The 13,868-nt window shown below is 38.7% G+C and overlaps 1 protein-coding gene across 2 annotated transcripts in view; it reads right to left on the bottom strand.

The window, feature by feature from the left end:
- The window catches only part of PAX5 (paired box 5), a 353,987-nt gene that overhangs the window by 82,485 nt on the left and 257,634 nt on the right, over positions 1-13,868 (bottom strand). For both annotated transcript variants that reach the window (XM_072596783.1, XM_072596784.1), the window contains exon 8: positions 3,623-3,724. In XM_072596783.1, coding sequence (XP_072452884.1) covers positions 3,623-3,724 — 102 coding nt within the window. The remainder of the gene's footprint in view (positions 1-3,622; positions 3,725-13,868) is intronic.

Raw genomic sequence — 13,868 nt, 5'->3', positions numbered from 1 at the left:
AAAAAAAAACTCAGATTTTTCTTTAGAAAAATTGCTGCCTAGCACTAGCCTTCATTTTATACTTTTGAAGTTGATTTTTTGAACCCAGATGTAAAAATTTGTATTTATCTTTATTAAGATTCAGTCCAATGGTTAGTATTCCAAGATCTTTTAGAATCCTAATGCTGTCATCCAGTGGAGTAGTTCTCTCCCAACTTTGCGTCAATGGTAAATTGGATGTGCATCTCATTTTTGGCTTTATCCAAGAGAGACAGAGATAAAAAGTGAGACAAACAGAAAATGAGGGGAAGAGAGAGACAGAGACAGAGACTGTATATTCAGTCAACATTCAAATTGTAAACACATAAAACACAGCTTAAACAGAAGTATTATAAGTTTTCTTGAGAACAGAAATTGGATTGTAATTATCCTTAAATCCTCAGTGCCTAGCACAATACCTCCAGTAGAGCAGGTGCTTAATAAATGTCTGCTGAATGAAGGTTGAAATGCTAAAAATTGGGGAAACTCCCAAGCTTGGCATATACTAGACAGACATTCTAAATATCTGACCTAATGAGATTTTTTTTTATTCTTCTATACTGTCTTTCTTCAGACACCTAACACAATACCTGGCATACAATAGACATTTAATATATTTGTTGATGGATGAATAAATGAATGACCTTGAGATGTGTTAAAGAGAGGCAGTATGAAAGAGGGGAAAGACCACTGTCTCTGGAATGAGAGGAAATGGGTTTTAATACCACTTCTGATATATATGACCTTGAGCAAATCACCTAATATTCCTAGGTCTCTATTTCCTCATCTGTAAAATGAGAATGTTCATCTAGATCACCTCTGAAATACCAAGTGAGATTGTGGGCACTGATAGTCAATCCAAAAACTCCACGTCTGACTCTAATCAGAGCGTCTCATTGAAATCAAACAATGAGCATTTATTTAAGCTCCTACTATGTACCAGGCACTTGAAGGAAGGAAACTGGGGACATGAAATCATTTTTGCTGTCAAGGAACAAAGCGAAGTATCATGTGAAGTCATTAACCACCCCTTTACACACACACACACACACACACACACACACACACACACACACACACACACACACACACACACCCCTTCTAGCAGCAAGTCCCTTGAAATAAAAATAGAAGCCAAAGAGGGAAAAATCGGTGGCACCATTAGGGGGCATTAAGATACAGCTGCCCACACCTGCAGTATACTGGGTTATCCCTTGCCAAACTGTTTGCTTACCAACCTGAAGACCTGTGCTTAAGCTCCTCCAGGAGATCATTGCCATGGGGGTGCAGAGACACTGAGAACCTCGTTCAGAGCATTTGAGCATCTGACACAGCTGTGGCACAGCAGGCTTATCATTAAAAATATGCACTTGTTCTAATCTTTAATTCCTATAGCTCCAGTTAATGTTAAAAGAACCTTCATATATTCTGAGAACTATGTGGGCTCTGTCAAACTAGGAGTCATTTTTATAATCCTTACTGTAATTAAGGCTGCAAGAAACTCCAATGGTTCAGAGTGCAGATTCCGTTTGGATAATCCTGTAAAAAGTTCAGGTGCTTCTCTGAACTAGATCAACCTTTTGTGTCTATAAAGCTGAGCTGAGAAAATCTTGTGAGCACTGGCTGGGCTTTCAAATTTTCCACTTGCTCCTGCTTCTGTTCATGGCAGAAAGGCAACGTGAATCACCTTGTATATGTGTCAAAACCCAGCGCTACTGATGTGAATTTCCTCTCTGCCTGCTCCCCCTTTCTCCTTTCCCTCCTTCCCTCCTCTGCATGCAAGCTTAGTTCACTGTTAAGGTGCTCTATGCAGAGAAAAGCTTTGCAAGAAACAGTGACTAGGAATGTCAGCAATTACCTTTCCCTGAATTTCAGAAAATTCGTTTTTAAATTGAACATGATAAAAGAGGAGAAAAACCTTTGCAAAGGATATAGTGCTATACAAATGTTAAGAACTTATTAGTATTGAGTATTTTGGAAACTCATCCTGGTAAGAATGCTGCAAGCATTGAAATATGATAGATATTTTGGGAGAAAACATTCAATAAGCATTTAAGTGCCTACTATATGCCAAGCACCATGCTAAATGAGGGGGATACAAAGACAAAAAATGAAACAGTCACTACTCTCAAGGAGCTTATATTCTATCAAGGGAGAAAGCACATATACCCTCTGTGGGGCTCTACATGTTCCCTAAAACCAACCCCCCACAAGCTGGGCTGTCTAGGTAGCTCAGACCTGGAGTCAGGAAGACTTGAGGCAAATTCAGCCTTAGACACTTACTATCTGTATGACCCTGGGCAAGTCACTTACCCCTGTTTGTCTCAGTTTCCTCATCTGTAAAATGAACTGGAGAAGGAAATGGCAAAATACTCTAGTATCTTTGTCAAGAAAACCCCAAATGGGTCCATGAAGAGTTGGACATAACTGAAATGAATGAAAAGCAAGCCAGCTGGAAAGAGTCTTAGTGAGGGCAGAAGAGGGTATATTTACTTAATGACTTCTCTTACTGAATAGTTTTAAAGTTGGACATAAAGAGAGGAATAGGTAGATCATAATTTCTCCTTCTATTTTCTTTCCCCAAATTCATGGAAGGGTAGGAGAAAGAAGAGAATTAATAAAGGAACAGTTGCAGCAATAATGATCATAGGATTATAGAGTAAAGCTAGAAATTAGATTAGAGTTCATCTATTCCAAACCTCTTATTTTACAGTTGAGAAAACCGGTGCTTAAAAAAGTCAAGTGATTGCCCAGGGTGTCAGCTTTCAAAGATGCCAAGTTATGGCACAAATTATACCATAAGTATGATAAAACTGATGCCATGCCTATCTTTCCACCAATTCCAATCAAATGGATGGATGTTTCCCACTTTTCAAAACTCCTGAAATGTGGACAGCTGGAAGCTTAACAGAACTGTATCACCCAGGACGATGCCAGTTGCAAAAACTATGAATGGTTCATTAAGAAGGTCTCTTAATTCCAGCACCTTCCCTCGGCTAATTACTTTCTATCCTGTATAGAGCTTGCTTTGTATATATTTGCTTACATATTCTCTCTCTTGTTAGATTTTTAAGCTCCTTGAACTCAGGGATTGTCTCTTTCTATCCCCAGCTTTTAGCACCTTTTTAGAGGTGTTTAATAAATGTTTATCGATTGATGGAGCATGTTACTATAGTGAGACTTGGGCCACTTCAAAGATCCTCTCTCTCCCCTGAACAAATCTTCACCAAGTTCTAATTATTTTAAAAGCCTTTAGACAATCAAAGAAGAGGGGACACTCCTGCCAATTCCAGTCCTCCCAAATGGGTGCATCAAACAGCCTTGAAGAAAAAAATAGCAAAAAGGCCCAATCAGTACCTTAGATCTACTGATCTGTGACTTTGCAAATGTGACCTGGAGGAAGCACCATTGCATTGGCGAGATAGTGGACTGCCAGGATGCATTTATGTACTTTTTTTTTTTTACAGATACTCATGAGTTTGTGTTGGACTATATGGCAGATTTTTTTTTCCCACGTACATCTCTCAGTCGGCTGCCGGCCTCCACATATAACAACCAGAAAGCACTTTGCTTGCCTCAGAAAAGCTGCATTTTGAAAACTCACCGGGCACCATCCCTGTCAGAGTTGGAGCAGAGTAGCTGCCCTGTCCAGCAGGGGGGACGTGTGGAGGGTATCCTGGGAGGGTTGTACTTGCCAAATCGCGACCTGAAGAATCAAACCAGCAAATCACCATGTGAGCATTTGCAACAACTCGACATGTTTTTACATTTCCCCAAACACCCAGAACGCAGGCCATGCATTTGTCATATCTGTACTGTGAATACCAACGTGTGCTTCCCACCCCCCACCCCCCACCCTGGGCTGGCAAGAAGAAAAGAGCCTTTTCTTTATAAGCTTTGGCTATAAAGACAGAAAGCCATTATAAGGTAAAAAACAGAAAGAAAAAAAAGAAAACATGCATGTCTGAACATCATCCAAGGGACCAACTTGTAAAAGAGTTTTAGTCTACTACTCCTATCGTAGGTCCAAGTTGACCTGATTCGTGGTAAGATAAAAATAAAATGAAACCGAGCAATAGAAACTGATCAGCTGTGAGCTCAGGTGCCCAGTGAGATTCATCTCTGTGTACATGTATTTATTTCTAGATGTTTATATAAGGCACGTATATTGTACACACAAAAATGTAGCTAAGTTATAGAGATATGCAGAATTCACATATATATATATATACATTTGGGTTGGTCTGGATATATGGGCAAGCTAGACACATGTATACATGTGTTCATATATATTATATGCAAACATGATATCAATGATTTATAATCAACATACATGAATATACTTAATATTAATTTATATAATATGAATACTTATTATATTGTTAACATTTAACTTATATTACATAAAGCATATATTGTACAATATGATATATATCATATAATGTATATATAACACTTATACAATGTATGTATATGTATACACATATGTGTAATTAAAATATAACACATATATTCATGTTGGTATAAGACCACACTATTCAGAGAATGCCAAGGTAAGTCAAAAAGACAAAAAGATCAGTGATGAAAAAATTAATGAAGCGCTTATTGGAAATGCAAGAATTATTCTTTAAAACCTCCACAGTAAATGTGATGAATTAATTTTTGTTACTATTGTTACGTTCTGCACTGAACTCAAAACATTTTATAGACATCATCCGATCAGAACTAGAAGAGCCATTTAATCCAACCTCCTTATTTTACAGGTGATAAATATTTAATTGAATTTTTAAAATAAGGAATTTGAAGGCTTATGTGACTTGGCCAAGGTTACTGACAGAACTTAGACTTTCCCTTCCCCTTCCTCTCTGCCCCATACTGCATCTAAATTCTTGTGGCAAAATATTTTGAGGAAAATGAAAGTTGTATATCCCAATCTCTATTTTCCACATGAAGCATGGAAGTGAGACACAAAATTCAAACTCACTACTGACATATGCATCTACCAATTCATACTATACATTTAATAGACATTTCAAAATCAATAGCAACAATCCATGATAATATCCCCAAATTACTCAGTTTTAGGTCATTCATAGAATTTTAATAATACCCCAGGGAAATTTTTGCTAGGGAAAGAATTACCATCAAGTCAGTAACAGCTTTGCCTTGCCACCAATGCCCTCCAACTGGAGGCAAAATACTGGCCAGGAAGTCATCAGAGAAGCCAGCCCCAGGGCTCAGAACTCTCAGTCACTGTCTTGACACCTGCTTGCAGCAATAACAGTAGCAAGGAAAATGGAAATATCCAAGCTATCTTTATTTTTACAGGTAACCCTTAAAACTGTACTCTATTTCAAGACACAAAATCTACGTTTGCAAGCCCTGTTTGCTATAAGAAAAGTGTTTTGATTCTTTATTCTCTGATATTAAACCAATGCAATGAAATTAAAAGTTCAAATATGGAGCCTCTGTTTTTAGAAGTGATGAGTATTGTTGGTGTTTGAGAATTAATTAAAGCGCAAAGGCACTTTATATAGAGGCTCTTAAACTGGGGTCTGTGGACTTGGCTTTAAAAAATACTTTGATGTCTTTTACTATGATGGGTTTCCTCTGTAATCCTGCGTATTTTATTTTATGCATTTAAAGACATTATTCTGAGAATAGACTTCACCAGACTGCCAAAGGGGCCTGTAGCATTAAAAAAAAACTAAGAAACCCTGCACAAATAAAAAGGCACTGAAAGTGTGATAGGAGACCTGACTTCTAGAGGACAGGAGAGCCCGTTAGCAGACATGTAGAAACACAGAGAGACCTGAGGGACGATACATCACTTAAATACGCAGTGAGTTCAGTGGCATCCTTCCATGGTGAGGATGTACCATGACATCTTGATGTCACACAAACCCCTTGATACAGCAGCAGATGCTGAGTCCCCGTCATCTACCTCCTAGCTCCATTCATCAAATACCTTTGATCTCTCAACCAAAATAAAAACTTTAATTTTCGTTTCATTCAGTTCTGACTCTTCCCTCCGACCCTTTTCCTTGTCCCCCAGCCTGAAATTTAAGAGGGTAGAGAGAGAACTTCAAAAGAAGATACTTTCTACCTCTGTTCCTCCTGAAACAAGTCAGACATCATGTTCTGTCTATCAGCTTTGCTCTCTCCCCTCATGTGAGGTAGTCACCTTTGGTAATGCAACTGTGAGAAGCATCCTACATACTCTAATCCTTATTACAAATGATTACCAGCGTTGCCACTATCACTAGCATAGAGATGAAAATAATAAGATTAGCTAAGGGCCAATGATGCACCAGAGCTATCTTTTAAGAATTTGGAATTAGACATAATCTCTGGTAGAACTTTCCTGGTACACAGGAATTCTACAACATCCCTGGGCTCAAGAGAACACACAGCAGCATCCAGGATCCCAGAACCTCTGAGTTGGAAGGCACGTCAGAGGCCATCAGAAGCCTGACCTGAATAAAACTATCCTTCAACAAATAGTCACCTAGGCTTGCTAGAAGACCACCAGAGAGGGAGAACCCACCACCTCCCAAGACAGCCCATTCCAAGTCTGGGCAATTTTAGGAAGTTGGTTTTTTTTTGGGGGGGGAGCTAGCCCCAAATTGTCTCTCCAAAACACTACCCAAAACACTACCCATTGCTTCTGGTTATGCCTTCTGGAGCCAATTACAATCAGTCTATTCCCTCAAATACTTGGTGACAATTATCATGTGCCCCAGGAGTTTTTTTTCTTCCTCCAGGCTGGATATTTTCTAGGTCCTTCAGCTGATTCTCATGCCATAGCCTTAAGCCCACTTCCTTCACCAACATGGCTGGTCATTTCCCAACATTCTCCATCTTATCAATGGCCTTCTTAAGACAGAACATGAAGGTCCAAGCATCGTAACTCAGATGTTATTTGAGTAAATCGGAATGTCCGGGAAATAAGACTGCCTGAGCTAGAATAGGCACAGATCCTTTCAATGCAGTCTAAGATAATAATTGACTTAGTTCAATACCCCTCCCCCTTGTCACTTTAAAAAGGAGGAAATTATATTTCAGAGAAATTGGGGCAACGTTTTTATCATGTTCGCCTTGCTTGTAAGGTAAACAAGTATTGCTTATTAGTAATTATCAAAACAGTCATAGGAATAATAATAATAGCTAACATCGGTAAAGCATGTGAAGGTATGTCAAACACTTTACAAATACTATTGAACTCGGGTCTCTGACTCCAGCTCTAAGGCCGTCTCCACAGCATCACCCAGCTGCTGTATTTCTAAGCTAGGCACTACCTCACTACACTGCCTAATGAGGCATCTGGCTAATGATCAAGCTGATGCTCATTCAAAGCTGTCTTCTCTCTTCCTGACTCCCTATGCGGTAACATCTAGAAATTCAAGATAGCCTCACCCATTTTCTGCCTTTGTTTCTCATCTTTTTGTTTTTTTTTAAATGTTCGTTTCCATCTTTTCTAGGGTATTTTCTAGAAAAAGGTTCCCAATAGATTGGTATGGGGTCCCATTCTTATCTGCCCTTATCATAATCCTTTCATCACCCGCTTGAAGAAAGGCAATAGAGAATAGAATAAATATTAATGTTTATCTTCTATGGGCTGAAGTAATGACAGGTTGTCTTTCTTTCTAACTCCCATATATGTATTGAAGGACTACAATTCTTTCTTGTTGTTGCTTAGCTGTTTTTCAGTTGTGTCTGACTCTTCATGACCCCATCTGGGATTTTCATGGCAAAGATACTAGAGTGGTTTACCAGTTCCTTCTCTAGCTTATTTTACAGATGGGGAAACTGAGGCAAACAGGGTGAAGTGACTTGCGCAGGGTCACACACAAAAAACACATTACACACAATAGTCAGTGTCTGAGACCAGACTTGGAGGAGGCTTCCTGACCCTAGACTAGGCACTCTATCCACTGCACCTAGTTAAATCATCCAAATTTGCAAACTCAGAGTCATCCTCAACTCTTCCATCTCTCTCATCTGTCATAACCAGTCACTTGCCAAATCATCGTCTATTATCTACCTTCAAGATATAATTCCATATTTATCCACTTCTCTCCACTCACACAGCCAGCACTTCAATTCAGGTCCTTGTCATCCCCTCCCTGGACTACTGCAATGGCCTTCTAATTGGTGCTATTTCCAGTCTCACTAGTCTCCAATCCACACTTCAGTGGCCAAATTAATTTTCCTAAAGCATACCTCTGATCACATTACTTCCCTGTTCAAGAAGTTCTATTGGTTCCCTGTAGCCTCTATATTCAAATATGAACTCGTCTGGTTTCTAAAGCCAAAAGGTTTGGAGTCTGAATCCAGCCCACCTTTCCAGGCTTTCTGAACATTACTCTTTTTCATGTAGTCTGCTGTCCAGCCAAATATAACTGCTACCTACTCTTTCGCATACAAGACATCCAAACATTTGCATAGATTCTCTTCCATATCTGGAATGCACTTCCTTCTCAACTCTAAAATCCCTAGTTTCCTTCAAAGCTCAGCTCAAGTACCACCTTCTATAGGAAGTCTATTAGGATTTCCTCCCTTCCAGTTGCCAGTGTCCTCTGCTCAAAATTGCTTTATATACTTTTGTATTTAATTTTTGACATAAATTTTGTTTCTTCTCTATAGAAGATAAGCTCCCTGAGGGCAAGGACTGTTTCATTTTTGTCTTTGTTTCTCCAGCACCAGTACTAGCATACAGCAGGCACTTAATAAATCCTTGAACTGAAATAAGAAACCCAGTGACTAAAAACAGCTAATAGAACTTAAATGTTCAACATACTCTTGGCAAAATGGAGTATGAAGTGTAAAAGCATTTTGCCAAACAATTTCTGGCAGCTAAAACTCTCCATGGGCACCAAACATGAAAAACAGCTTTGGTGCAAATTGATGAGACACATCAAAAAATTCCCCAGGGTGCCATGGAACCAAAAGGAAATGAGGCCAAGATGCTCGCTCTTCTCTGTCTTTTCCACTGAACACATGTCCAGTATTCTCTTTAGCACGCAAAATACACATTACCGCATGTCCAATCTTTCAACTTTCCCCAGGGATTTGTTTCTAGCAAGGATATGTTAATAAAACTATCATAGGCTGATCACTTACACCTCCACTGAAACTTTCTTAGAGTATCATTCCTATTTTGTGGCATCATTTGCCCATGAGATAAGACCCCACAGTATAATAATAATTATGATCCCTGACATTTACATATGCCCTTAAGGTTAGCGAGATGCTTTGCACACAGTACTTCTTTTGATTCTCACAATAATGTTGAAGTGGGTTTCCTTATTCTCCCCATTTTATATGTAAGAAAACTGAGACTTAGAAAGGTTAAGTGACCGATCACATGGTCACACAGCTAGGACCTGTCAGAGGTGAGATTCAGACCATGATCTGTCTTGACTACGAATTCATTGGTGTTTTCTTTTCTACTTTGCTACACTATCATAATAGTAATGACATTGGATTAGGAAACAGAAAGACAGCTTTCCATTGATAATACCCCAGGAGTCACTGCACAAATAACTCATGCAAAAATAACTTCATGCAAATTTACTTTTCATAGTTGGTGCCCATGCGATTTTGCAAAAGTCATTTCACCTCATATAAGTCTCAAATTTCCTAATCTGTTAAAAAAAAAGGGGGGCCAAAGAAATTCATTTCGGTCAAAATGGGTTATATGGTAGACAGATGTTACATGATTCAGTGAATCGATTGTTTCTCTTGGAGTCTGGAAAACCTGACTTTAGATCCCATCTGTGATAAACCATGCAGCCTCATTTTTCTCATCTATCAAATGGAGAAAATAACAGCACCTACCTAACAAAGCAGAATTGTGAGAGTCGATGGAGATAGCATACATGAACCCTTTGTAAACTTTAGTCATTTTTTTCAGTTGTATCTGACTCTTCGTCACCCTATTTGGGGCTTTCTTGGTAAAGATGCTGGAGTGGTTTGCCATTTCCTTCTCCAACTCATTTTGCAGATGAAGAGACTGAGGCAAACAGGGTAAAGTGACTTGCTTATGGGCATCCTTCTGCCCATGAGTACAGCAAGGTGAAATGGCCACGTTTCCCATGAAATTGTTTTTTGATGCCTTTGTAAGAATAATGAAACCAACTGCATTGATTTCTTTCTTGTCCCCTTCACAAGAATCTATGACACATCCTTCCATATAGCTGTAGTGTCCCTATATCTTCCAATTTCATTTAGACTAAGAATGTCAACATTCAGTTCCTCTGGTATCATGTTGACTCGGGACAAGGATTTTACATTCAGAATGTTGACAGTTAAATTAATATTCATGGATCCAGGACTTAGCACAATAACTGGTACATAGTAGGTGCTTAATAAATGCTTGCTGGCTGACAGACTGTACAATTGGCATAGTTTTTGAGAAACTAGGGCCAGCTTCTAACTACAGTGAGGCATCAGAATAGAATTTTCATGGAGGTCATAGGGAACAATGTCTCCAAATGCTCCAGTGTGTCTCTGACTCTGGATACACCTTCTACTTTCATCGAAGTCTCAAAGATGCTTTGATTCAATCAAAAATATTTTTAAAATTCTAACAATAATACTTCAATGAACCATAATGTTTATAGATAGGAATACTTCATCCAGTTATACCAATCACAATTCATCTGTACCAGTAAACAATAAACAGTGATGAATATCATAACTGTCATAGATGACATCCTTTTTCCATATCATAAAATTATTAAATATGTATGTATATGTATCCTTTTTGCTTTATAAAGTGCATTACATAATCTCATCTGATCCTCACAACAATTTTATCAGGGATTGTTCAAAAATTATCCAAGTGTAATTATGCCCATTTTATAGATGATGAAACTGACAGAGGTAGGATGTAAAGGGACTTTTCAAGGTCACACAGGAAATAAGTAGCAGAGCCAGTACTGGAACTCAGGGCTTGTGAGTAAATCCAAGCCTATTTTCACTATGACACTGTTGCTTCCCTTGTGGGTCAACAGTGTGTAAGGCTCTAAGTTCTGTAGAGTGCACAAAGATGACTCACAACCTCAACCTTCAAGAAGCTCTCTAGAGAGGAAGGCACTCCCCCCTTCCCCCACCCCATAGTATTATTTGGTAGAGAGGAAATGTCCTATAGTGAACAGAAGAGAGCTGACCTCGAAACCAGGCAGACCTGATTCAAGTACCTTGCCTGATACCTATGGACTGTGTGACCCTAGGCAAGTCATTTAACTTCTAAGAACCTTGAGGCCATATGACTGATGAGATCCTGAACTTGGATAAAAACATGGGAGCTCATGTCTTTTACCACATTATCTTCCAGGATTCTTCTCTCCTTATTCCCAGACCCCCAATACCTCCAAATTAGCCATCTCCTATCCCCATCTCCATGTGAAATGAGAGTAGGGGATAATTTCTAATCACAGAAAAAAGAGTTACTAAGGGAGTAGTAGATATTTTCTTAAAAAAAAAAAATCAGTTTAACTAAGGAGAGACTTCCTAACAATTAAACCAAACACTAGTTGCAGCTTTAGGATGAGAGATCAACCTGAAGAATGAGAAAGGGAATAAATAGGGACAGTTCCCTAAAACAGACCTCCATAGTCTATGCATTCACTCACTTCCTAAGCTCGGGGATCCTTGAATTATCTGAATATCCAAGCTGTGTGATATATAGGCTGTAGCTATTGATGTGACCCAGCCATACTGGGATACAGGCTCCCACATGAAATGGTTTTAAGGAACCATCAGCATTCTTAGGAGGCTGATGTTCCAAATAAGTATCTAAGACAGGGGATATTAATGTGGGGCTCTTGATAGATTTTAGGGGGTTCATGAGCTTGGATGACTAAATACGCACATTTTTATTTTTGCTAGCCACAAACTAAAATTTAGCATTTCCTAAAATTATTAAATTTTAAGCAGAAAAAAAAAATTTAAGCAGAACATTATTCCGAGAAGAGGTCTACAGACTTCACCAAAGGGGCCCATGACATATAAACAGTTAAGAACCTTTGATGTCGAGGCATCAAGTTGACATAGTGGCTAAAGTGTTGAACATGGAGTCAGGAAAATCTGAACTTAATTTCAGCCTCACATACTTTCCTAACTACGTGACTGAATCTTTTCTTTTGATCAGACATTCCTCTGACATCATTTTTATACCACTTGCCCTGGTGTTATCCCTTTCTACTTATCCAGTGGAGGTAGTTTCTTACCACCTCTAAGATAAAATATAGACTCTTCTGTTTAGCTTTGAAAGCATTCCACAACCTTACTCCTACCCCATTTTTCCAGCCTCATTGCACATTACATTCCTTCCTGCACTCTGAAATCCATCCAAACAGGTCTTTTCTCTTTTCCTCACATTTCACACAACATCTCCATCTCTCTATCTTTGCCTAGAATGAACTTTTTTCTTTCCTCTACCCCATAGAGTACGTCTTTCTTTAAAATGCTCTTCAAGCACCAAATTCTGCACTAAACCTTTTCTGATTTCCCCATAACTGATAGTGCCCTCTCTTCCACAGTACCTTGTAGATAGCTACTTTGGATATATTTGTATTTATTAACTTTATTTTTTAATTTTTTCTCCAAATTTATTTATTTGTTTTCAGTTTTCAACAATCACTTCCAGAAGTTCCAAATTTTCCCCCCTTTCCTCCCCACTCCCTCCCCAAGAGGGTATGCAATGTTGTATGAGTCCTAACACATACATTCCTATTAAACACATTTTCACATTAGTCGTGTTGTATAGAAGAATTAAAAAGAATGGGAGAAACCATGAGAGAAATCAAAACAAAACAAAACGTAACAAAGGAGAAAATAGTTTGCTTCATTCTGTGTTCTGACTCCATAGCTCTTTCTCTGCATGTGCATTTTGCATCATGAGTCCTTTGGAAATGCTTTTGGCCCTTGCATTGCTGTGAAGGGCTAAATCTACCAAAATCAGTCCTCACACACTATGGCTGTTACCATGCATAATGTTCTCCTGGCTCTGCTCACTTCACTCAGCATTAGTTCATATAAGTCTTTCCACCTTTTTCTGAAGTTCACCTGTCTGTCATTTAAATAGCACAATATTAGTCCATTACATTCATATACCATAACTTGTTCAGCCATTCCGCAGTTGATGGGCATTCCCTCAATTTCCACTTCTTGGCCACCACAAAGGGGGCTGCTATAAATATATTTGTACATGTAGGACGTTTCCCATTTTTATGAACTCTTTGGGATACAGTCCTCGAAGTGGTATTGCTGGGTCATAGGGATGCACATTTTTATAGCCCTTTGGGCATAGTTCAAATTGCTCTCCAGAATGGTTGGATCAGTTCACAGCTCCACCAACAATGAATTAGTGTTCCAACTCTCCCACATCTTCTCCAACATTTGTCCTTTTCCTTTTTTGTCATGTTAGCCAATCTGAAAAGTGTGATGTGCTACCTCAGAGTTGTTTTGATTTGCATCTCTTTAATCAAGTGATTTGGAGCATTTATTAACTTTATATTTATGCTGTATATGTATATGTGTATACATACGTATATATGTGCATACATATTTATTAACTATGGGACTTTAGGAAAGTCACTTAAACTCCATTGGACTAATTTTTCTCATCTGTAAAAATGCAGAGATTGGACTCAATGACCTCTACTGCTGCTTCCATCTCTAAACCTATGATCTATGAAATTTCAGCACCTCTTGCTGCTGCTATGGTGTTTGACATCCTACTAAATTGAAAAATTGAATTTGCTCATTTAAATATGCTTTTAAGACCCTAAAAACATGCAGCTGAGTGAACTAACCATTCTTGGTTGGTCTTGGAACAAAGC

The sequence above is a fragment of the Notamacropus eugenii genome, chromosome 3 (assembly GCF_028372415.1).
Source record: "Notamacropus eugenii isolate mMacEug1 chromosome 3, mMacEug1.pri_v2, whole genome shotgun sequence".
Classification (NCBI taxonomy): Eukaryota; Metazoa; Chordata; class Mammalia; order Diprotodontia; family Macropodidae; genus Notamacropus; species Notamacropus eugenii.
Note: the sequence above shows the minus strand (reverse complement) of the source record. Positions and strands in the feature narration are given on the sequence as shown.